Raw genomic sequence first — 26746 nt, forward strand, 5'->3', positions numbered from 1 at the left:
TAACAGGCTCTGAATAATTTGTATTTGATATTGTTTTTGTTATTATTATCTGGATACTTATTTTTTAAAATTCTAAATAACAAAATAAATGTTAAAATATTAAATGTAATTTTTAAGGAAGTTAAAAAAACAGCATTTATTTGAAAGTGAATTATTTTGTAACGTGTTCATTATCACTTTTTATCAATTTAATGTATTCTTGCAGAATAAAATATTTGATAAATATATATACTTTGCTCTCTTTTGCTCTAGCTTTACCGATCTAACTTACAGTAGAAACTTGTCATTGTTTACTGTAAAAATTTGAGGTTTTCATGATAAATTGCTTCCATATTTGTAATCTGATTTTAATTAAAGCACCTTCTAAATAAATAAATGTAAATGAACACTAGACATACTGCAAGCACATTGACAGTATGAACAGTGGCGGCTCCAGACAATTTTGATTGGGGGGGCAATGGGGGTCCTGGTCATTTCAAAGGGGGTCTCATTAAAACCAACAAAAAATACAGTGGACACGGCTAATAACTGCATATTACTGCTACTAAACAACAAAAACAACACAGCATATCAACTAACTTGCTTTGTTTTTAATTGATTAATCAATTGCAGTTTGCAAACAATATGCTCAAACTTTAAAGTTTTAGTTCACCCAAAAATGAAAATTATGTCACCCTCATGTAGTTCCAAACCCGTAAGACCTCCGTTCATCTTCGGAACACCGTTTTAAATATTTTAGATTTAGTCCGAGAGCTCTCAGTCCCTCCATTGAAACTGTGTGTACGGTATACTGTCCATGTCCAGAAAGGTAAGAAAAACATCATCAAAGTAGTCCATGTGACATCAGAGGGGCAGTTAGAATTTGTTGAAGCAACAAAAATACATTTTGGTCCAAAAATAGCAAAAACTACGACTTTATTTATCATTGAGAGAGTTCAAAAGAAAGCAGTTTGTGATATCCGGTTCGCGAACGAATAATTCGATGTAACCGGATCTTCTTGAACCAGTTCACCAAATCGAGCTGAATCATGTGAAGAAAGAACTGAAGACTAAATTTTTTAACCTTTATCCCGGATATGTATATTTTTTAATCAGGAAAAAATATACATATACATATATACATAAAAATATACATATCCGGTCATACTCACTCGCCGCCGCCTGTGAGTATGACCAGTCTCAGTAACTTCCCTTATTGATTAAAGTCATATCGTATTCTAGTCTTAAGCAGCTTAATATTCATTTAGTACACAAATGGATAACATGTTGGGTATTAGTGTTAGAGATGGTCTTTATATTAAATAGGACTTTTGTGCAATTTCTTTGACTGCAGTCTAAGCTGTTAAGTGACAAGAGAGATTATCTCAGTCCACAATAGAGCATTTCCCCCTAAGAATAGGGCCTAAACTCCCCTGAAAAGCATAAAGGCCCTCACATTTAAAGAGCCAGTAGAGGGAAGTTCCCATTCATGACTTAATAGCCAAATGAAAGTCCCTAATTCAGCAGTTAGGACTGTGGCGAGAGCTCAGCCACTACATGTCAGTGCTGGGCTCTGGGACTGAGCTGGCTTTGTTGGCCAGTAACAGTAATGGAGGGGGGTCTGAACGAGGCCTCATAATAACTTCCCGTCTTACAACTCCAAGGCTTTTCCCACGTACGAGAAAGCTGGGGGACAATGCTCCCCACACTGTTCTCTCTGGTTGCTCTCTCTCCCTCAAGAAGTACAGGCTCCAAATGGCCCCCCTCAGCCACCCGCCCCTCTCTGCTGCCACTGAGCTTCACTCCAAGCTCATCGCCAGGTCAAGGGAGCATTTAGTTCCATGATGATGGAGCATATAACAAGGCTCCATACAGCAGTCAGCTGATGGCTGTCATCACTGTTGGCTTGTGTGTGTCCCTGACTGTCCTCTCTTCCCTTAATTACCCATCCTTACTCTCGCAGTGAGGTCCCCTCACAAATTACACCATATTGTTGGTGGAAGATTGGCCTGTCATTACGGAGAAGGGGAGCATTTCAATATTGCCATAATGACCCTGATGCCCAGCAGCGGCTGTATGTAGCACACCCTCAAAACCATCCCCCCATATCGCCCTGCCTCGCTGGCCATTACTGCTGGTGCCAGGTGACTCTGTGACCCAGACAGCTTTCTGCCATGTAAGCAATTCAAATGCATGGCGCCACAGTGAGGGGCTCGCTCCTCTTCTCAGACAAAGGGCAGATTCGAGCTCCTCTAAAGATGAGTTAGGGACTCTGATAATACAACTCCTCCACTTTTGCTTTTTTCCCATTGCCCCTGTGGAGCTCAAATCAAATGAGATTCAAAATAATATGTGGGCCTGTTGTCTCACTTGAACCGATATATGTCCTTTCCAAATGCGAATGGACGGATATTACTTTGTTTTGCAAAGGAATGTCAGTAAAAGACTACTTTAAAAAAAGTTAACTACACTGAAGTTACTGAAAATGGCGATATTTTTCCATCCACTTTATTTTTCAATGAGGAAGTAAGCTGTTTCCTGTGAATGTGCGAGACTTCTGTTTCATTAGCTGCTAGGAAGAGAAGATCATCAAAATGCAGTAAATGCTTAAACAGTTCGCAGTTTCAAACAGCATAACACACAGTTTTGTACAGCTACAGATAACTAAATATACCTCTACATGTTAAATTTAAATTGCCGTGGGTTCTAACATGCAAAATAAGGTTGATAAATATTTCCAATGATTATAATTCTGTACAGGAATTTATCATTTAATCATCGGGTAGCTACATTTATAGGCTATAATAGGCCAACAACACTCCAACCGAGAAGTAAAACAAGCACATGGAGGGACACTGAATCATTTTTGAAGTGTTCATATAGGCCTATGAACTGTGTGAGTGAGCAGATTCAAAATAATAAATAGACTTCTTAACGTTACATAACATAAAGAGAACCGGTTGGGATGCAACGATTTGTTAAATGAGGACTCAGAGCAATATTTGAGAGGGAGAAAGGAAAAAGACGACGGTTGAGTAGGCACGTTCCCTCAGTCTGTTATTAACAGCAGTGATGTGGCGTTTGGTCGCGTTACACCACAAACGGTTCGTCGTCGGAAAAAGCAGGTTATTCTTTAGTTCGTTTTGAAAACTGTCACACTGCTGAGAAATGCTGTGAGGTTAGTAATGTTGGCACTTTTATTAAGCTAGTGCTTTTGAACACTGGGTAACCTATATAATAGTTTTATTCTGACCTCAAAATATGGCAACAGACAGCTCAAAAGCACCATGTGAATCACTCGAAAGGTAAATTCATGTTTTTGTGAATTAAGGTGACTTATTTTGTTGGACATTTCCAGGCAGGGATGTGTAAATCACAAATAAAACTAACAGTAGGACACAATTACAACAGACTCTATGAGGCTTTCTTAGGGAAACTAGGCTATTATTGCACAGGCTTCATTCATGACATGAGTTGCATTTTCATGGGCAGATGTTATTCATTTATTTTATTCTGCTGCTTGGTCTTGGTCTGTTTTGTCAGTACACTCATCTTCTAGTAGCTGGATGAAGGGCTGTCTTATTTCTGAGTGAAGTTCACCCACTGCATCTTTTAAAATGAAAATAAAATAAATTAAATGTGACTTTTGAAAGGAACTGTCATCAATTATAATGACATGATAATGGCATGCATGATGAAGATAATCAATAATTATTCAAGATAACAAGCAATGATAAGTCATAATTTAGAATCAAATCAAACGAATAAAAAAAATAATATCTTTCATTTTTAACATGTCAGCATCACCCCAGCTGGCAGTTTCAGCTGTATGTGAAACATTAAAAATGTCGTTTGTTTTATAAAGACATATACTTCTGGTTTCTGTTATGGTCAATTAATGAATAATATTTTGAAAAGAGATTATATGAATACAATTTTAGATTAAGACCATGTTAAAAATAAATAATTGCACAATTAATTTTTCCACAGGGCCATATAGCAGAGAATAAAAGGTGTTGTTGCAATAAATTGAGATAGCCTTCCATTACATGAGACGCATCTAGCATATGGCAGTTGTGTATAAAAAACAAACACGTTGTAAATGATAATTATATGGCCCTAAGGTCCATGAGTCAAACATTACACCGATTTCCTCACTATTACCAAACAGTCTGCCAAATTAGTTATTTCTAATTACTCACATATGCCTAGCAAATGTGGAAATATACTGCGGCCTTGGCTGACACTGAAGACAGTTATCAGTTTACCACAGAACAAAGCACACATTTCCATTGCATTCTTTTGAATTTGAATTATAACTTGGTTATAAAGAAAATACAACACCCAAATAGTATGTGGATGGCCATGACTATAACCTCCCAGCATTTCTCTATGGAGTATATTATCAAGCACATAGCTATGTCAAGCAACCAGCCAAGGTTGGAAAAAACACCACAATTCATAAGATCCGCTACAGTATTTATGACCAAATAAAAATGACAAAATATTTAGTGTTGGGGAAGCTACTTTAAAACTTGACAAGATTCAGGCAAACTGTCAAGTAGTCAAGCTATAGTATTGTTTTGAAAAAGTAGGCCTAGTTAGCTACATTACAAACAGACAAAAAAAAGTATTAAGCTATATTGAAGTTACTTAAGATGGCATTATTATCTATAGCATAAATAATCCCAATAATTATACTTCCATCCAATAATTTACAATTAAATTTTTTTCTGGCACAAAAACAAGGAGTGATTTTAAAGTAATGTAAAACCAAAAAAGGGCTGGCAGTATTAAACTAAATAGGTACATTGCATTCTGATTCTGATTTTAATTGCATTTAAAGACACAAATTTTAATTGTTCTCCGCTAGAGGGCACATATTCAAAATAAACAAAGACCAGGTAGCTAGTTTGATGACACCGTGACTGAGTGTAGAATCATGGGAGTTGTGGTCTTCATCCCCACAGCTGATGCAATCCGACAGGACTCGGGTAGAAATCATGTTCATGGATGAGCTGATGATTTTTTAACGTTGTAGAATGAAGCAGGGTGAGGCTGAAAGTCTCGAAGTGAAACGAGACCGCTGAACAAGCGTGACACAGCTCAATAGCTGTGCCAAGTTCAGTTTTAATGCTACTCTGTGCAGTCGTCACTGGTATATTCCGCGTTACTAGATAAAATTGCTTATTTCTCTGGATTTGAACATTCTTTGATACATTTGGGGTAATGTAAGTACAAAACTCATCAAAATATGTAACATTGTTCTAGTGATTTTTGGATATTTTAATAAAAAATTCTTACATATTGTGCCTTTAAGTTAGAATCCACCCACCACTGAAATCGGTGAGTGGTCTTTCAGGGGGCCATGGCTTCGATACATCGGTGGTTCACCCTGACCGGGAATCTTTTCAGACGCCATGCATGGGGCGGGACTTGGTTTTCAGCCAAAATTGTGAAGCAAGCCCAGCGGAGTCACAGAGGCGGCAGCAGCCATAAGGCGGAGCAACTTCTGAAAAACCCTCAGGGGGGCGTGTCCACATTAGGGCTGAGTGTGGAACTGTTCCCAGAAAGACAGTTTGTTGCCTGGGCAATAACAGGCTCTTGCGTGGGTTGATGACCAACCCGAGGCACTCTTAAAGACTTAGTAACAGGTCTTTGTGAGCGGTCAGTTCTCATTCTAATCTGGCTAGAACAAGCCAATCGTCTAGGTAGTTCAATATGCGGCCTCCCATCTGCCTGAGAGGGGAAAGAGCCGTGTCTATGCACTTCGTAAAAGTGCGCGGGGCCAGGGCCAGGCCAAACTGAAGGACTGCATACTGATAGGCCACTCCCTCGAATGCGAATTTCAAAAACGGTCTGTGATGGGGGGTTATGTGGATGTGAAGGTATCTTTCAAATTCACGGTCAAAAACCAATCCTTGGGGCAAATAAGTGTGAGAATCTTCTTAACCGTCATCATCACCGGCTCACAATGTTTGAGATCTAGAATGGGTCTGAGCCCACCGTCTCTCTTTGGGACGAGGAAATCACTGTTCGCTGGAGACACTATTTCCACAGCACCTTTTGTAAGCAGTGTTTGCAACTCCTCCTGGAGAACAATAGCTTTGTTGTCCAGAACAGAAGTTTGAATAATGCCTCTGAAGCGGGGTGGTCTGTGAGTGAACTGCAGCGAGTCGCCTCACCTCGTCGAATTTTGCTCTTTAAAGTATGTGGGTCCGCTATCACACTGGTAAAATATTCTGGTACACGTTACACCTGCAGGACGTGACCTGCTGAAAAAGAGACTCCATCTCTCAGAGGTGTTCAAAGAGGTGAGGAGTGAAAGCGAGCTGTTTTTCGGGGGGGTTCCAGCAGAGGCGAGAATGGAACCCCTCCTTTTCCTCTCTAGCGCCTCAGGACAACTTTGGCGGCTTGGAAAGGGGATTTGGAAATGAGTGACACCTGCGCCACTCACCGGTCTCGAGTCCCACAGAAGAGATTGGAAGGATACAAAAGAGGAGCTAAGACAGTGAAGGACGAGAGACGACCAGGCCTTGATTTTATTTTGTGTTTTGGTTTTGTTTGTGCGCGGCAGTCGTCTATGAGGAGCTGTCGCGCTGTTTTGTGTTTATTTTATTATTAAAGCTTTATTTGAATGTTTGCTGGTTCCTGCCTCCTTCTTCCCATGACTATGAATGTTTTTATAGCGTTACATTGGTGCTGAAACCCAGAAGGAAGGAGGGACATGCTGCCGAAGATCCCTCACCTCTGTGCAGTCTGCCTCTGTGGAGCAGTCTGCCTCTGTGGATGCTTAAGGCAGTTACATAGCCCTTTCGGCAGGACTGGTGAGTTGAGGAAGGCCATTTTCTCGGTATCCCTGATCTCTGTCAGTATTATTCACAGGTGGCGCTACAGCATCACCAGACTGGCTATGGTCTTGACGATCGCCTAGGCTGTGGCCTTTGCAGCGCGCAGAGCCAGATCTGTTGCTGTGCACAGCTCCTTAAATGCCTCCTGGTGCTCTTGGCCGGACTCGTTCATGCCACAGAGAAGTTTGGCTTGAAACACTTGAACGATCGCTATCGTATGTTGGTGATGGTCGAGGTGGTCTTGCAGGGCTTAGATGAATCTGCTGCATGGCCCTTTAAGCCAAGGGTGGATGGTGGGCACAGATGTGCGTTGATTGCTTCATCCAGAGGCGGGAGTCTGGCATACCCTTTTTCGACAGCCTGTAATACAGTAGTGAGAATACTGCTGGAGTTGAGGGGTTTACCCGTGCCGAATAGGGGGCGCGCCAAGTCTTGGTGAGCTCGTTATGGATGGCTGGCAAGAATGGGGATGGGTGCTCGCAAGAGGATTGCTGGCAGGTCTCTGGCAGGAACAATTCATACAGTAAGCCATGGGTGGGCTCGTCTGGAGCCGACCACTAAGCCAGAAGCAACCCCTTCCCCTCAGGTGCAGGATCCTCATTGCTGAAGGAGAATTCCTATGGGCCGACTTATATAGCCCCTTCTGCCGGGTCGAAACACCATTGGCTTCTGCAGCTACACAAACGTGAACAAATCAGGCTTCAGCAGAATGGAAAAAATTAGTTTTTCCCATACACATAACGAGAGTGAACGTTAGAAAGGGAACTGAGGTGGAGACCACAGAGGCTAAACAACTCATCCAACATTGAGGCCACATCCTAGAGAGAATGCATATTTTAGAGTGATTTCACACTTGGGCTGTTCACATTAATTTTGACAAACATGTGGAAAAATTTTTAAATAGCATCTTCCCCAGAAATGAAAATTAGCTGAAAATTTACTCACCCAAGGTTTAGACAAGTTAGTTTTTTTATTGGGAACAGATTTGGAGAAATTTTGCTTTGCATCACTTGTTCACCAGTGGATCCTCTGCAGTGAATGGGTGCCATCAGTTGATAAAAACATCCCAATAATCCATAAGTAATCCACCCACCGATTAACATCTTGTGAAGCTTTGTGTTTGTAATAAACAAATTAGTTTTAACTCTTATTTGATGGCACCCATTTACTGCAAAGTAATATAATGCTAAATTTCTCCAAATCTGTTCTGAAGAAAAAACTAACTACATCTGCAGAAATTTTTCATTTTTGGGCGAACAGTTCTTTGAAGGGACACTTTTTTACCATTGTGATGACTGGGGAGAATGGCCCAGTTATCCTAACCCTCTATGGGACATCATCATTTATAAATGATGCTAAGAAAATTACATTTAAAATACAATCATTTTTATTTTTTAGTAATGTCAGGCACCATGTAAGCTCATTATAGACTAGAAAATACATATAAATTCAATTCAATTCAATTCAATTCAAGTTTATTTGTATAGCGCTTTTTACAAAACAAATCGTTACAAAGCAACTTTACAGAAAATTATGTTTCTACAATATTTAGTAGTAGCTAGTAGTTTGTGCACATTTGACAGGATTTTAGAAAAACTAAAAAATTATAATAATACAAGACGTAGTCAGCTAGACGATGAACTATCAATATTATTAAGTTATTATATGATTAAGTCACACAATTAGGAATAATTGTTAGTTCTGTTTGTTCATTCAGGGTTAGCATCATCTGGGGTCCTCTGAGGGTCAGCATCATCTCTTCTCAGGTGTTCTGGATCCAGACTGGAGCTTGTGTAAATCCTAGTTACCACGGGATGTGAATCCCGTGGCAAAACATAGAAACGAAATACAGACATCATTAGCATAGCTGCTGATCCAACAAAGTAAAATTAGTTTAACCCAAGGTAATGAATAAAAATGCACCTTTGATCAGATGCAACTACACTCACAATTAAAAAGATACATTATTCGAATGCTTGGCGAAAGAGATGTGTTTTTAATCTAGATTTAAACAAAGAGAGTGTGTCTGAACCCCGAACATTATCAGGAAGGCTATTCCAGAGTTTGGGAGCCAAATGTGAGAAGGCTCTACCTCCTTTAGTGGACTTTGCTATCCTAGGAACTACCAAAAGTCCAGCGTTTTGTGACCTTAGGGTGCGTGATGGGTTGTAACGTGGTAGAAGGCTAGTTAGGTACGCTGGAGCTAAACCATTTAGGGCCTTATAGGTAAGTAATGATAATTTGTAACTGATGCGGAACTTAATAGGTAGCCAGTGCAGAGACTGTAAAATTGGGGTAATATGATCATATTTTCTTGACCTCGTAAGGACTCTAGCTGCTGCATTTTGGACGACCTGTAGCTTGTTTATTGAAGAAGCAGGACAACCACCTAGGAGTGCATTACAATAGTCCAGTCTAGAGGTCATGAATGCATGAACTAGCTTTTCTGCATCAGAAACAGATAACATGTTTCGTAGCTTGGCAATGTTTCTAAGATGGAAGAATGCAATTTTTGTAACATTGGAAATATGATTTCCAAAAGACAAATTGCTGTCTAATATAACACCCAGATTTCTGACTGTAGAGGAAGTAACAGTACATCCGTCTAGTTGCAGATTGTAATCTACAAGATTCTGTGTAGTGTTTTTTTTTAGTGTTTTTTTTTTCAATTTAAATATAATTATACATGCAAATGTGTAAATTTTTTGTTATTTTTAATGCACATTTTAGTAAAGCAATAACTCAAAGACAAAAAAGAAATCTGTCCATCATGCTTAAATGACAAATTCATTTTATGGGATACATATAGCTGACACTATTTATCAGCACTGGCAGGCAGTTTAATAAACTTTATGCATGTGTTTTAGATTGATGTTTGTACATTTTTTGGAAGATGGAGAGACAAATCAGAACCTGTTTCAGAAAGTATGGATGATAGTGATAGAAGAGCATCAGAAAATGAGGTTGTAGTAATAAAAGAGGTTGTATGGTTGTTGTGTAAATCAGGCATTTGGGTACATTATCCTATGCCAGTTTGAAAGATGTGATCCATACAATAACCAAAGATCAGGAAAGATGCCAGTGTCTATGGCATTACTATACTGATTAGGAGGTATGCTCTAATGAGCCAGGATGCTCTTTATTGATGAGCAGGGATACTCAAAGTGATTTTCACGGGTGCCATAATAATTGATTTGGAATTCCAAGATGAAACACAATGTTAAAGTAGTTTTTTAATGTTTTGTTAATGTTTTTCAAATATTAACACATGGTTTCCTTTTAGACATTTTCAAATGTGAGTTCCAAATCAAATAGCTGCACAATAAGAACTTTTCAAATCACTTCAGATAAAGAAAATGCATTTGATTGTGTGTGAAGTTTAAAAAATTATTTACCCTAATGGGACAAAAACAGTTATTAGTGACAGAACCCTAAAAAAAAAGTTCAAACGTCAGATTGGAAAATTAGTTTAGTCCTAAATTTATGTAAAATTTAAGCTGTGAATTCACAATTCCTATAGATGGCTAAAGTACTATTCAAGGAACCATTTGTTACTTTGTTGACAGTTTATCACTCATCATATGCAGTGTATCATCCTTCATTTTACATTAAATGTTTGAATAATAAGTTTAAGAAAAAGTGACCTTTATAGGCCATGTGATTAAGTCTACAACACATGGTATGTGTACTTTTATGAGAAAATTACAAATCAGTTCAGCTGAAGAAACAGAAGGTTGTTCAATTTGGTCTTTAGGATATAAGTGTGTACATAAGTGTGTTTCATTCAACATTCAGCCATTTGCAGTGTTAATTACAGAAGAATAAGTTTATTATTGCTGTTGAAACAAATCAAAGCATTTTTTCTGTTACAGTTATGCCCTCCGTGGACCATGAACTCCACATGTGTAGAATTTGTGAAATGTTTACTGTGAAGGACCGTTGCAGTCCCTAAATAGATTCAAAAATATATAACTACTCCTTTGAGCCAAATTAATCCATATAAATATATCAATTTCAATATGGGACCACAGTCAAACAGTCATTTTGGTGGTTTCCCCCCATTTAATTTAAATTGCTGCAAGCTGCAGCACTTGGAAAATGTTGGAGCCCACGATGCAGTTTTCTATGCATAAATCACACCATAATACTGCCTTAAATAGTTACAGACAGATAATTTATTCTTGGCTCACACTGGACTCCATACCTATGCCAGTGTGAGTGTGAGTGTGTCATGCCTCGTTGCCAGCAGTCATTATTTGCTGACAGCTCACGAGTCACTTTACTCTTTATTGTCCCTTTCATGATTTTTAAAACACTACTTTTTACACCACTCTCACAGCATGGTGATTATTTTCAAGAAAACAAGGCAGGTGAAGATACTGTTAAATGTGTTTGGAAAAAAGGATGATATGACAAAATCACTAAAGATTTTCAAACACTGAAATGTATTAGCAACCATCATGTTTCCACAAGACTGTGTGACCATTTTTCATAGCAGATACAGATAGGACAGAATCCAAATGAATCGCTCTGTTCTGATCGGCAACTCAACTACTTTCAGCAAGTATAAACACGCTACATATAATTCATCACAACAGCTTGATTATAACAAAGCTGTTTTCCTCTAATTATAGCTATTTGTTTAAATTTCACCCCGTGTGATTTCTGCAATGCTCCGGCTGGCTCGGAGTATTCTGATAATTACTCTAACATAACAGAAATCAAAATCCAACTGTGATCCCCTGCCGCCGATTCACCAGAAATGGCCTTATCCAAACTGAGCTGGCACTCATTTTCTCCACGGTTTAAATGAAAAAAGCATGCATGGTTTAGATTAAAGCATTGTGCCCCAACTCCGACACGCTGATGAAAACCAACTCTGCTCTTTTATAATTCATTTGTACCATTAGCATATTAGCTTCAGCGTAATGACAGGATGTCATTAAAGGATTTGGTCTATGACTAATGACAATATTTGTGCTCTGAAGTAGGTCAAACAAAGTAGCCAATTACTGTTCTTCCCATTACAATGATGAAAGCTAGGGATTAGCTATGCTTAGTTTTGGATAAATTGCTTACTAATAAACGTAAGGTTTTTTTTATCCCCTCTTCCAAACAATGAAACAAACAGATTTAGCTAATTTAATGGTTTTTAAATCCATTTAATGATGACATTGTGATTATGATAAGGTACAGAACTAAATTTTTCCACCTTGGAAGAAAACTAGTTTGTAATTTTATGCACATAATTATTTCAGTGTATTCATAAGGCCATTATATACATATCGTAAAAATGTATATAATAAATATGTAACATTTAAATTTTTTTTTTTTTACTTTTTATGGATATTGTTTTTGGATACAGTTTTGCTTTATATCAGTTTCATCATGTGTCTCTTCTAGCAGTCAGTAGTTTGATCTGTTTAGTTTATTTTCAAATTCAAGTGTTTCTCTCTCTCTCTCTCTCTCTTCAGGTTTCAATGTAAATATCTCATCATCAGTTGGATTGCTGCATTTTTGAGCATTTTCTTCCACCAATTTTTGCAATGCAAGTAGATGTACATGTCCTCTGGGGGGCAGCATGTTTAGAACGTGGAGTCTCCCAAGCCTCCGAGGGAAAACTGACACACATGGATCCAATATCTAAACCTTCATACAGTAGAAGTAGACGACATGGAGCCATCCTTCATTCAAAGAAGGAAGTTAGTGGTGTTCATGTCTGCTACTGTTTTTCATTTGCAGTCACAAAACTTTTGAACAACTTACAATCAACTTCTACTTTCACAAACGCAAAGGTGTACCTCCAGCCAATGTGATTCATAAAGATTTTCATATTGTTACTGATGCCTGATTATTTAAAGCTATTACTCTTTCATTTTGCCTTTCAGAATTAGAGACATTATTTGTTATTTTGCCTTCCTTAAGTAAATGATAATGTTCAGCCCATTAGCAGATGTTTACTTAGCCTAAAACATTTTCATTCAAAAAACTAAAACAAGAAACATTTACTTTTTTTTTGATAATGAAAAAAAAAACCTCTAAATTATACCAAACATTTTTTTACAGCTATAATGTAACTTTGTTGCAGCTATTAATTGATTAACAAACATTTACTGTAAACAGGAACAGTTAATTTTTTAGAATAAAATAAAGACAAAAGTAAATATTACTGATGAAGATATCAGTAATCTATTCAGATAAGAATATGCAAAAAATGTATATTTTTGTCATTTGCTACAAGATGAAGACACCATCAGCAGTAAATCTGTCAGTGTGTTCAAATACAGCACCATCATATGCTGGACTGAAAATTAGGGGGTTCTAGTTATGAATGCTGAGTAATCAATCCCAATCAAATCTGGCATGAAAGGCCTTTAGAATTAGAGAGCATGAACCTGTAAATATAATTTTCTGCCACTTAGCCCTTAATGTACCCAATGTATATTTGGCTTTGACAATTCAATACCTGTGGTTTCACAGATTTACAGTGGCATGTCAAAATAGTCATCCACATTAATTGGTAATATGCTGAACAGAGGCAGATTTGGGTGACACATAGACTCCTAAAGTGTGGCGAGAAATTTTGCTAGGTTTACATCCATGATGGAATGTACAGTAGGTAACATACTTTTCTCAGTCCAGTGCCACAGACTGCTTTTTGACCAACTAAAACAAATAGTATTGAAGTGCTAACGTGGAGCCAGAAAAAATAAATCAATCAGCTTGTTTTCACTGTGCGTAGTCCACAGATTTTGTGAAAATTAAAAAATGGACTTTACAGAATATGAAAAGGTATACCATAACTGTAAACAAACTGAGTATGTTTAGCTCTCAGTAATTTGAATATATCTCTTACACCTACTGCAACAAAAGGTGTATTATTGCCATATTGCAGTTAATTCTGCTTTATTTGAACATCCATAATGATAGTAAAAACAATCAGTGTTGTGTGCCATATAAAATGTACAGTCTCGGCATGTACTGTAGCGCTCTATAGGCAGCGATGAACGCGGGCAGAGTTTCACACAGAACTCGTGTTTCTCCGTCAGCCGCAGTCACTGAGCAGCGCAGAGTTCTGGAACATTCCTGGAGATACTCAAAGAAGAACATACACATTGGGAGTTTGGACCCGGCCCAAGATAAATAAATCCAGGTTTACATTTTATGAGTAAATGAGATCATATCTAGTCGGCCCATGAAAGTTATGAGACGAAAATGCATGTCTGTGCTGCTGTTAAATCAAGATATTTCATCATGTCTACACAAGGCTTATGGTTTGTGGGTGTTCGGGGTATAGAAATATGGCAGTGATGATGTTCATGACATCTGTGGTTAAGGGTTTCACACAGTCGTGTTGATTAATAAATCAGCTGGATCTTAGTACATTTGTTGCATTGATTAGACACTTCTGAAGAGCTCTGTCTAAACACACACAGCATTTTCTAAACAGTATACCAGATCATCTAATATTTTAGCTTTTGAGTAGCGATTAAATGTTTGGATGTTTTTGCATTTCCGCGAATGCTCTTCATTCATGACAGAGGGGTCAAGAACATAAGTTTGCATCGATTTTGCGGTTGGAAACTCAATAGCTGTGTCTTTGAAGGCTACCCACCAACTGTTCAGTAAGGCTTATGCAACAGTGAGTACATAAACATTTATGAAACTTGGATTTACAAGTGTCTATATGCAAGGTCAGCAACTTGTCTCACATGTTCTTTGCTATTTAACACTCGATGAAATTAAATTTCAGTGGGCATGATGAGCTGTCGTCTTAATGAGGCACATTCATGTTTTTTTGATCATTGGATGCTGCAGATTATTCTAAGTTTTTGTTTACCAAGTCACATCTTTGATTTTTACACAACCACTCTGTTTCTACATGCAAACCCTGATTACCTTGGTAACAAGAGAAGGAGCTTGATCAAGCACGGGGTCCACATAACTGGCCCCAATAAATACTTTGTAGCACTTAATTTAGTTCCATGCCGTGGGCCATTAGCTCCTACAGTCTGTCACTCAGCAACTGTGCGGCTGATGGAGAGAAAATGCACAGCAGTGTCAATTTAATTAAATCCAGCCTGGCTGGGATCGGCTTTTCATCAGCCACGTATAGCACATTTCTGACAGGACCAGAAATTACTATTGATGCCCCTTTGCACAAAATGTTATTTTAAGTTATATATATATATAGTCCCTGAGCTCATTCTATTATTTGGATAAATTATTGGGATGCCAGTGCAAAAGAAAACAAGACAAAACTTGGGAACCCTAGCATTAAACAAAAGTAAACAGACAAATATATATATATATATATATATATATATATATATTGTTTTAAATGTATCTATTTTTTAGACCATATTTTGAAATGCAAGATAATGTACACTCTTTGACAACAGAAGCCTTTTATGAGACATATTAAGAAACATTGTGCTTCACAATTTCTTTTTAAAATAATTATAAAATGTAATAAAATCATCAGTAGCGTTAGCAGACTATGAATTACCTACAATATTTAAAGGAACATAACACCACATTGTACTTGACTACTGGGTAAAAAAAAAAAAATGAGTTGCAAAGGTATAGTAAACATTTAACCAAAAACAGCATATTTGTGTAACGAGATTGAAGGCCCTGTTTTTTTACTTGCTCACTTCAGAAAGGTGACAACACACACACACACACACACACCCAAAATATTATTCTAATAAACAGATTTATAGTGTAATAACTCTAAGGATATACTTTGTTTTTAAGTAATCATTAAGATATCTGATAACCCTCATCACCTTAAAATAGTAACCCTCATAACCTTAAAAAAGCTACAACAAATTTGCATATGAACTCTCCAAGAAAATACCCCACAAGAAGCTAAAGATGTACCCTTTGGAGTATTACTGCATTTAAATATCTTATTAAAAATAAGATAAAACAACTGGCACTTTTAAAAAAGCAGGTTGCATACAGTATGAATGTCTGTATGTGTGTGTGTGTGTGTGTGTGTGTGTGGTAACACTTTACAATAAGGTTAATTAGTTAACATTAATTAACCACTTTAGTTAACATGAACTAAGCCTGACCAATACTTATACAGCATTTATTAATCCTAATATTCATTTCAGCATTTACTAATGCATGATTAACATCAAAAGTTGTGCTTTTTAACATTAGTTAATGTGAATTAACATGTAATAACAATGAACAACTATATTTTCATTAACTAACATTAACAAAGAATAATAGCTACTGTAATAAATGTATTGTTCATTGTTTATTCATGTTAGTTAATACATTAACTAACATTAACTATATATGTGTGTATATATATTTATATTTGTACTTTAATACATTTCAGCTTTAAAATTATATCCCATAAACTTGTCTAGTTCAATGTGGTGTTTTCAGAATGTTTCTTCAAATGTGCACTGAATATTTGGGATGGAAATTCTCTCTAAACAAATAATCCATTGTATAAAATAGATTTGTTTAAAAAAAAAGACATGACAGACATTCATTTGATTTACACATTATCCTCTCAGATTCTGCTAAGTTATGTTTATACTTTTCTTCAATGCTCTTTCCTGTGGTTTATACAGCATAAGTCTGCTTCATAAAGTTATCAAATAAGCAACCGTGTCTCTTTAGTCATGGTTTGTGAGGGGAGCACATATACTCTTCACAAAACAGCTTCATTAATATAGAACTACAAACAGACATCATAACACAGTCCACAACACACAAGACTATGAAACTCCAGAGATAATGCCATCATTTGTATTCATTAAGCAAGCATGTTTGATCGTTCTATGTTTTAACAACTTGAGTATGGCTGTGAAACAAGTATCAAAGCACTGCATGGGGCCCCACAGGCTTCGGCTGTATTAAAATCACAATCTGTCTAATTACAGGTATGCACTGTCGTAGCGGTATAAGAAAAGATAAATGTTTTTTACAGTGATGCCTTGAAGGCTTTGTTAATACACTGACTGGAATAAATTCCTCATGCGGGGCACTCAGGTACCACATTTCCTGTGCTGAGAGCCTTTTGGAAAAGCCTTCCTTGTGAGAGCGAGACTGTGACTCAAGTTGTTTGCACTCGAGCAGTGAGTAAACAAATCATCATCTCGCTCTTGATCCTGCAGTAAGCCCAATATGAGACCAAGCACTTGGCATTAAGATCACAGAGCGCTCGTCTGCCCTCAGTCTCGCAGTCAAATGCTGTGTGCTGCTAAACAGATTTTTGACTCAAATCCATGGGAGATGAGAGCGTCTACATGGGTGCCGTTAGTCAACAAGGGATAGCAAGCGCATTTACAAAAATGGGCTTTCTGAACAAACATGATTCGGCCTATCATGTAGCACTTTTTTAACGTGAATCAACTCAATTCAGTGTAAAGTAAATAGAATTAAATGCATCACAAAATATAAATATAATATCCACTTTTAAAATGTTGAACCTGGTCATGATTTATTTTACAGTTCATCATGATTCTTAGGTTTTGTTCTCCTTTTGTTATTCTTAAAGTTCATTCAAATCAGCCACATGCAATTTCACTCCACAAACAGAAATCCATCTTCAACAGCATGTGCTTTAAAAAGAGTTACTTTTAGTTGGCCTACCTGTTAGAGATAGTTTAAAGTTAAATCGATACACGTTAGGCTAGAGATATAATTTCGGGAGCTCTTGAGTATGTTGTGGCGGTGCGCCGTGTGACCCCGCGACTGCAGGGGCGTGTTTTTGATGCTTGAGAAAAGGGCACCACTTGGGTGGCTGGAGCGTCTAACTAACCTTTAATCCTTAATCCTCCGCCCAAACCTGACCCTAATGCATTCATTCGCATTAAATTGCCGGATGTCTGTCGCAAACATCTTTAAAACCAAAACGCTAGGATTTTCATCCTGAATAAAAACGAAAAAAGGTTTACTTTTCCCAGTTAGCCGTATCACTATTAAATCACAATTACTTTATTAAATATTCGATACTTATCATAATGTTTTTCTATTTATCTTTATTATTTTTTTATTTTTTTTTACATAAAACGGTCTGCAATAGGCTACCATTAAAATTGAGTCCGACTCCAAAGTCCGATTGCCTATAGCCTTTCCCAGAGTCATCTACACGCGCATTATTAATATCCGATCAATTACTGTCGGTCAGATAACAGCGAATGATTATCTGTTTTCAATTGTACTGTACTGTCGACTTTTATCTTGATAAAGATGACATAATATTAGTGTTCTGCATGAAGTGCATAAAGAATATCAAATAATTTTAATAATCGGGTTTAAAAAAAAAAATATATATATATATATATAACTGTGATTGTAACTAAGGAACCACTATAATCAGGTGAGTTTTGATGAACCACTATGATCACTGTTATCTATGGATTTTTTTTCTCTTTTTTAAGTTAAAGGTATGAGCCTCAACACTCAAGTTTTGTTTCCCACATGAAAGGTTTTCTGTTCTAGTCTGCCTATCAGTGCTGTTGTTTAGCACTTCAGCCAAGCCATACAGGCCCAGGGTAGGTTTGACTTCTAATATTTCAGTTCTCTTAATTTACAGCAAAACATATTGACCGTCTTAAGTTACAAAAGAAAAGAAAATAAACAATGGCTATAGCAACTGTTTTTACAAGACTGACCTGACCTTCTTGCCATTTTGAGCAAGATGAAAAGGATGTAAATAATTTAACATTCATTTTAATGAACTTTAATTTAAATCTGTGATTTCTGATTAAGCAATACCCTTTCATCATTTAATCAAATTACTTCAAATTATTATTTTCTTATACAAAAAAAATCTATATGCTATTTTTTACATGTAAAAATGTATAAATTGTACATTTTATTTTTACATTTTGTCCTGCAGGAAAAAGAGTTGGGCAAAGCAGTTCAGGACACTATAGTATTGTCTTGCCTACTGTAAATCATACAAGTCTATATGTTTTAGGTATATATAAAATCTATTACAAAATATTACAAATCATTGAAATGAGATATTTGTTTTCCACTGAAGTTTTGATCATCCCAATGGGAAGAAGATCCTGGGAATGAAGGAGGTGGAGCCACCACAGGACATGGACATTACAGATTTTGACAGCGATCCTAACATGCTGATTTGGAAAGCCGTAAAAGAAGAAATACAGCAGAAATATGACAGACCTGAAGAGGATAAAGATGCTCTCTAACACTCATTTGACATAAAAAGTACAGCTGATGCAAAACAGCCTGAAAACTACTTTCAGCTACTGGAACATGATCAGGTACGGATGTATGACAAACCAGAAGAAGACAGGGATGATCTATACCACAGCATGTTTGATGTAGCTGAAGAGCCAATGAGAGAAGAGAAGGACATAGTTGGAGGTAAAGTCTGACAAGCAGGCTCTGCCGATTAATATATTCCCTATTCACCCGGGTGCACGCAGAGCCAGAGGAAGATCTGGATGACCTTTATCATAAGCAGTGATAGAATAAGTATTATCATGTCTAAAGGATTGTAATACTGGATGTTAATTCATTATGCATAATTTTAATTAAATGCTCTCTATTTTTTAAACCTTGAAATGTGTTTTAACCTAGTTTCCATGTAAGCTAATATTGAACATAGAAAAAAAAGTTTATTTTATTTCTGTTTAGCATGTCTCAAATTCATCAATACACAGAGAAGACTGTGAGCATAATTAATAAGCAATATGGATCAATTCAAAAATAATTTTAGAATAAATGCATTACATTTTCTAATAAAGTAATAATTAAAAATAATAATAATTAAAAGTTGAAAGTATTTATTGAGGCAAAGTATAAGAAAAGCAAACTTTTTATATTTCCATAGTCCTTATGAGAGAAGATTCAGAGCTCAGTTTAGCTGCTAATTCAAGGAACAGTGGGCAACAAAATCAAATGTTGCAGGTGGGGACTGAGCTTCACCTGTTGCCCAAGAAAAGCTACATTTGACCAGGTTTATTTGAACTTAAGATCAAATGTTGAAATATTAAACAGAGCTGACTTTCATTCACAAACCTTCATTAAAAAAATACATTTGAAACAGTTAAAATGCATTTTCAAATTTTATTTTATTGTATGCTTTTCTATAATTATGTATTAGAGGAAGTGTATTTTTACTTATTTTACATCACGCTACAAAAAGTATTAACAGAAAACTCTTTGAACTTTTAGAAAAATTATGAACAGTAATTTTTGTAATCAAAATCTAAACAGATGGCATTAAATTAATAACATGCCTTTTTATATATACAATCTTTCTTATATAAAGTTATTTTCTATGTGCCTTATCTATAGGAATTTTGGTGTAATATCTCTGACACTGGAAAAACTGTACCAAGCAGCCTTGCTTCAGCACAGTTCAGCAGGCGGAATGACACCTTTCTTGATTATGAGATTTCCATACAGTGCAGTCTCCCTGTCGGACAGATTTAAGGATCATCTATCATGTTTATTATTATTATTTCTTAAATATAAAATATTTGAATAGTTGAAAAGACCAACCATAGATCATAAATAAAACTGCTCACCCAGTTGCTACTACAGCAAATGCCTTCTTGGCACGCTCATAAAATGCAAAACGCTCAACAAACTTGAAGTTACCCTGAAAGAAAGAAAAAAGTACATCCTGGACAAATGATTTGTCTTTGTAATACTAGCTTGGCCCAATATAATATCAGCAGTGATGAAAAGTCCTCATCATATGAGTTATGACCTTTTATGTATATAATAGCTTACATCTGATCCTGCTTGTTTCAGGAGGTCAGAGTACTGGTCCCATACCGGCACTTTCAGGCCCTTCAATTTGTCACTCTGCACAAGATCCATGACAGCTGCCTAAAAAATCAGGCCTTATTCAGTGACAGACACAACTTACAATAATGATAAGTTACATACATGAATAAACAGGGTGTAAATTTGTGGTTGAGCCATTTCAAAAATTAAAGATGCCAGAAAATGGTACAAATGTTATCACCCACCGAATCATCATAGGTATCAAGAGGAAAAAGCCTCAGTATTGCCTTCAGAAGTTCTGGTATACCTACACCTTAAAAAGTAAAACCATATACTTGATTAGAAAACTAAATGCAAAGCTATCAGTGAGAAAAATGTCAGTTGGCTGTTCAATGCATATTGAGAATTATTTTGGGCTGAGTAGATCTGGAATTACAATAATCAGTTTATCACATGTCAGTTTATCATTAGGCAACTTCTGCAAAACCATAAAAAGTTAGCGTGAGATTTCTTTCAAACAGTACAAGAACTATGAAAGTGCATATAAAACAATTTTGTTGTAGCCTATATAAAAAATAAATCCTACTATATTTTGTAAACACATACCATCTGCTCTGATCTCCACTGGACCACATTTACAAATAGATGAGGAAGGAAAATTTGCGTCTGCAAGAACTAAAAAAAAAAAAAAAAAAAAAAAATGATACATGACAATCCACACACGGAGTTCGTAGTACTGTCCTGATGTCTCGCTTGCGCTCATGTGACAAAGCAGATCCACTCAGTGCTACCGACCGACCGAAAGTCGTCGCTTTTCAACACCAGCGGGAGGCGAATATGCGGATATGTGCTTTGGCTTAGAGATAATAAAAATGTGACATTTTTATGAGACACAGCCTACAAAGTTTTCTGAGTGACATTTTGATGATCGAAATGAAAGCGCGAGCTGCGCGCACGGAGCGCTGCCAAAGCAACACCACTTCCCTCTTTACTGCACGAACTCGGATTTATCCGTGGCGTTTTTAAATCGTATCTAACCTTGTATAAACCAGTGACAGGTTATATTTATCCAAACAGGTATGTCGTCTATTAGACGCCAGATGTCACATGCGTGTCACAAGAACGTCAGGCTTCAGGAAGTTTGGCGTGACGTTCGTTAAAAAAAGAAAATTGTTGTCTAATCTCATTTACGACTTACCAAGTTCATCTCCATGGCCCATTTGCGCCAAAACATACAATAATTCAGGCGTAAGTACGGACGGGATTCCTTTTAGTATGACCATTTCAAAGCAGTGAGTTGTTTGTGAGGAATCATGTGACCCTTTAAATGTATTTCAATTGGTTAAACAAAGGTAGAGCTACGTTTCTAACGCAACCTGCGTTTGGAATAGCCTACGTAGTTTACGTACCTCTGAGGACCCATGACAGCAGCAGTTTTTTTTTTCGGATAAATGTACGACCGTTTATGCACATAGGTCTTCTAATGATACTTTCCGTTTCAGTATAAGAAAGCATATTCATTTAATTATCACTGAATTGGCATTTTTCAATAGTAGGCTTAGTTGTTTTTGCATTCACATTTCAAAAACATACAGGCTATAAATGATTAATTAGCAAACTACTACCCATTAAAACTATAACGTCAGTGGCAGCACTAGATCAACAGGTCTATCAACAGGTGTTACATAATCATTATTTCACATTATTAAATGCATGACTTTGAATCTCTGACGACGACCAAGCATTTAATTTTGCGCAGTGTGACATTAGGCTAACATATAAAACTTTAGGTAGTCTAAAAAATTGAGGAAAGATCCGTGTACTCAAGCCCATCATCTGAAGATCATCAAAGATCCCCGGGCACAGGCCTTCTGCGCGTGCACTAAAATTCCCAAAAGATATATCAAGTATCAAATGCCTAAGCACATTCTACTGTCATTAAGAAAAAAAATAAGGTTTTTTTTCCCCTACGTTGAGACATTTATGTGAAGAAGAAAAAAAAATAGAAAGCTTTATCCTACTCGGGTCTAAATGAAGAGCGACACCTAAGACGTGCAGTATAGTAGCCTATATTGATAAAGAAGAACTGCTGGTGATGTTGTTGTAATTCAGGGTAATTTGCTCCGAAAGAGGTGTGTGGAGGCTTTGCAGCTGCAACATGTTGAGTGAAAGTTGAAAGATGGAAGACTGATGGAAGAAAAGACATTCTGAGGAGCCAAGACTGTCTGATCAGTTCAAAGCGCTTTTCTTTCACCGAGGAACCATGCTGCTCCCGCTTTGATTCTGCTTTTTAAATGAGTTTATCACGCTATGAGGAGCTGCCTCTGCCAAAATGTAACGTTTTGCCCCTTTTGTCTGCGCTGAGCGCCTCAATTCGGTCTACATTTATTATTTTGACCTTTCGTTAGCAGGGGATATACTTCAAAGTGAACCCTCTCTTTTGCTGTTTTTAAGGAGACCTTTGTGCTGTCGCGGTGTGTGGAGAGAACGGTTTTTCTCTTCTTTTAAAAGTTTTGTTCCAGGGGCTGAGAAGGAAGCTGCAGTCTGAGGGAATATTGAATGAAAATTAAAATCAATTAGGCTACGGACGTTTGAGAGATCTTGGAAAGACGCCGTGCGAAAAAAGCCGAGATTTTCAAGTGAGAAAATTGTTGATGTGCAATTGAGATGATAGGCTGTTCCTTTAATTACATCTGCCGTGGTCCTTCTGGACGCTGTATTTCACTTAGGCTACAATACTCAGTTTTTTAATGCGTAAAAATGGGTTGTAAGTTCTCTGGTGATCTTTAACCTGATAGCTGATTAAAGTTATGATTAAGCAACGTTATTGTTTTTCATCAATAACTAAAGTTTAGCGGTTTAGTTTAAAAAGCTGCAACTTTTCATAAATTAGGTTTTATTAAATTTAGGTTATTAAAATACGAATAGCCCCACAAATAGCAAGTTATTAAAGTATTTTTTTAAAGTAGGCTAAATTAAAAAGCGCAAATTAATAAGCTGAAAATGCTTATTTATAAATAATAATTTCAATAGTGATATGTTAAAATGTATGAGATAACCTGGTTTCTAAGAACAATATTAGATTTTTTTAATAAGAGTTTTTGCTATGATATGTTGATCCTGTCGTTGGTTTATAAACAAACATCACTATGCCGCACGAAACCTGTATTGCGTTTAGGCTATGAACATTGTAATTCGCAGTGTCCTCCAAAACCCCATGTTGCAATATATCAATAAAACACTTAATAATATTACATTATACTGAAAGGATTTTTTTTTTGTCAAATAGCAGATATATAAATGTTTAAATAGTAAAAATACTACTACAGCGACTTTATTACCTCAATGATAACCTCAACGAAAGACTGAAAATACACCCACAGCACCATCTAGAGTGTACAAAGTGGAATTGTGAGTTGTCTCACGTCCTATAACCAAGGAATTTCTGTCAAATAAGAGCAATATCAACATACAAAGTCAAATCAGAGGGGTTCTTCAAAATTTTCAATAGTGTTGTAAAGTTAGCACTAAGCATGAATGAGTTACTCTATTTATAGTGTATCAATAAAAGAAGGTTTCAAGGTGATAATACCAGACCATCAACAATACCCAAAGATTGATTAGAAATGGTTAATTTATAAATTCAACTAAATGTGAGCTCACTGAACAACATGCAAGTTTGTCAACACAGAGGTATAGATCTTGATGTTTTTCAGAAACACTTAATAAGAAAATTAAGGCAAAGTAGAGTACTATAATAACAGAATTTGATCACAAACTAAACACTTCGGTATTTTCCATTGGAATTTTAATTGTCCTGGAAAGCAGCCTTTCGCTTCTCAACAAAAGCAGTCATGCCCTCCTTTCTGTCCTCCTGCAAATTAGAGAAAGTTTAAGAATGAAGTCATCTTTTTCCTCAAAAATTATAAGTGGAATAAAAGTGACGCACCGTTGCAAAGGTTGCATGGAACAATCTTTTCTCAAGTCGATTGCCCTCAGCTAAAGTCAGTTCAAATGCTGTAATTAAAGGCAAATGAAACTGTCAGTTTCTAAATGGATGTACAGGACTATCTGTATTTTTTAACTCCATGAGCCTAATGTCAGTCATTCATGAAACATGAGCAGAATATATTTCAACAATAAAAGTATCAACCATCTATTTAATAAGACTCTTACCGGCGTTAACAGCTTCTTTTGCCATCGCAGAGACAAGTTTGGAATTGCCAGCTATTTTCTCTCCACATCTGATCGCTTCTGAAACCAGCTGATCCACAGGAAACACTTTGCTTACCAGACCTGTGAAGATGAATACATTAGTCCACTTCTTTAATTGAGAGAAGAAAGAACCTGTAGTATATGGCAAAAGAAAGTTTGAAAGACAAACCAGACTGTTTTGCCTCCTGAGCTGAGATTCTGTCTCCTGTGAGAACCAACTCCATTGCAAGAGATTTCCCCACTGCTCTTGTAAGCCTCTGAGTGCCACCAGCACCTGGAACCAAAGAAATGCTGTCTTTTTAGCTGCTTTGTTCTTCAGCAATGAATCAACTTAACCAAAAATACTGATGCGTTATTGTACCAGGAATGGTCCCAAGCAGGATTTCTGGCTGTCCAAACTGTGCTTTCTCCCCAGCATAGATTATGTCACACATCATGGCAAACTCACATCCTCCACCAAGCTGGACAGGACAATACATTCATGTTTATGCTTGAGAGGGAATAAGGTTTAAACAGTCTTTCTAGTGAATGGATTTAAAACATGTACCCACCGCAAACCCATTGACTGCAGCAATAACAGGCTTTTTGACAGTTGATACTCTATTCCAATGTGCCAAGAAGTTTCCACCATAGCACTCTTGAAAGGTTCGATTCTGCATCTCTTTAATATCAGCTCCAGCTATGAAAGCAAATGTGTCAATAAAACACAATGATCAGCCCAGAACAATTCTATATAACACACAACTAATTTCACAGACAGTTTCACACCTGCAAAGGCTTTTTCACTTCCTGTGACGACAATTGCTCCAACTTCGCTATCAGCCTCAAATGCATCAAGGGCTTTGCCCACCTCCATCATTAGTCCATCACAAAGAGCATTCAGGGCCTTTGGTCTGTTCAGTTGGATGAAACCAACATTCTTCTTTTCACCCTTTTTGTCAACTAGTATGTACTGATACTGGCCTCCTGCAATAGAGATGAAAGTAGGGGGACAAATTAACTCACGTTGGATCCATGCAGTTTTATAATAATTTAAAACAGTATGGATTTGGCATATATATCACCTCATTAAAGTTCACAAGATGTCATGGCTTTTTTTTTAGATATATTTCTACTATCCGCACTATATTATTATGTTGTTTTTAAATATGTTTTAACTGTAAACAGACGGACGGACGGACGGACGGACACACACACACACACACACACACACACACACACACACACACACACACACACACACACACACACACACACACACACACACACACACACACACACACAGTAATTAATTGCAGCTACTATAAAGCTCATTTATTTCCATTATTAGATTAGAGATACCACTACAATACATTGAGCAGTCACAGAACCAGGGCACGCAAAACTCGAGAGTAACATTGAAAATGAAGCCATTAATTTTACGGAGACATTGGTTCTGTTACCTGAACTGCACTGCCTTTTTGCCGCGAATGCAGAAGGTAGCAGTTTACTGTGTTTGAGCAGTAACCCTGTGGATCTGCAGAGCAGCGCCATGGCTGTGTGTGTTCAGGTCAACGGTGACACTGCGAGTGCGACTGCGACGCTAAAGTCGCGCTGGTTGGCTCTCAATGGTTACGTCATTACGTATACGGGATGCCAGATACTTTATTTAAAAAACCTCCAGTTACAGTTATTCCACTATAGCCTCTTTCAGGGATGTTGGAATTTGGAATAGCCTACGTAATTTACGTACCTCTCAGTCAGGACCCATGACAGCAACAGTTTTTGTTTTTCTCTCAGATTACTGTACGACCGTTTATGCACATAGGTCTTCTAATGATACTTTCCGTTTCAGTATGGGAAAGCATATTAATTTAATTAGCACTGAATTGACGTTTTTCAATAGACTTAGTTGTTTTTGCATTTAGATTTCTAAAACATACAGCCTATAAATGATTAATTAGCAAACGACTACC

General features: G+C 37.0%; 2 protein-coding genes across 2 annotated transcripts; both read right to left on the bottom strand.

Annotated features, from left to right (window-relative positions):
• Positions 1-19887: 19887 nt before the first annotated feature.
• On the bottom strand, positions 19888-21931 carry LOC113112717 (fucose mutarotase). The gene is made up of 6 exons (XM_026278499.1): positions 21775-21931; positions 21183-21251; positions 20822-20889; positions 20580-20678; positions 20372-20445; positions 19888-20259 (listed from the first exon to the last, which is right to left on the bottom strand). Exons 1-6 carry the CDS (start codon positions 21857-21859, stop codon positions 20193-20195), a joined length of 462 nt encoding a protein of 153 aa, XP_026134284.1. The 5' UTR covers positions 21860-21931; the 3' UTR covers positions 19888-20192.
• Positions 21932-23885: 1954 nt separating this feature from the next.
• On the bottom strand, positions 23886-26385 carry LOC113112716 (enoyl-CoA hydratase, mitochondrial-like). The gene is made up of 8 exons (XM_026278498.1): positions 26234-26385; positions 25560-25757; positions 25343-25470; positions 25153-25252; positions 24961-25065; positions 24753-24872; positions 24526-24593; positions 23886-24450 (listed from the first exon to the last, which is right to left on the bottom strand). The coding sequence occupies exons 1-8, from the start codon at positions 26322-26324 to the stop codon at positions 24385-24387; spliced, it is 876 nt and encodes a 291-aa protein (XP_026134283.1). The 5' UTR covers positions 26325-26385; the 3' UTR covers positions 23886-24384.
• Between the last annotated feature and the right edge of the window lie 361 nt (positions 26386-26746).

This window comes from Carassius auratus, chromosome 13 (genome assembly GCF_003368295.1).
Source record: "Carassius auratus strain Wakin chromosome 13, ASM336829v1, whole genome shotgun sequence".
Classification (NCBI taxonomy): Eukaryota; Metazoa; Chordata; class Actinopteri; order Cypriniformes; family Cyprinidae; genus Carassius; species Carassius auratus.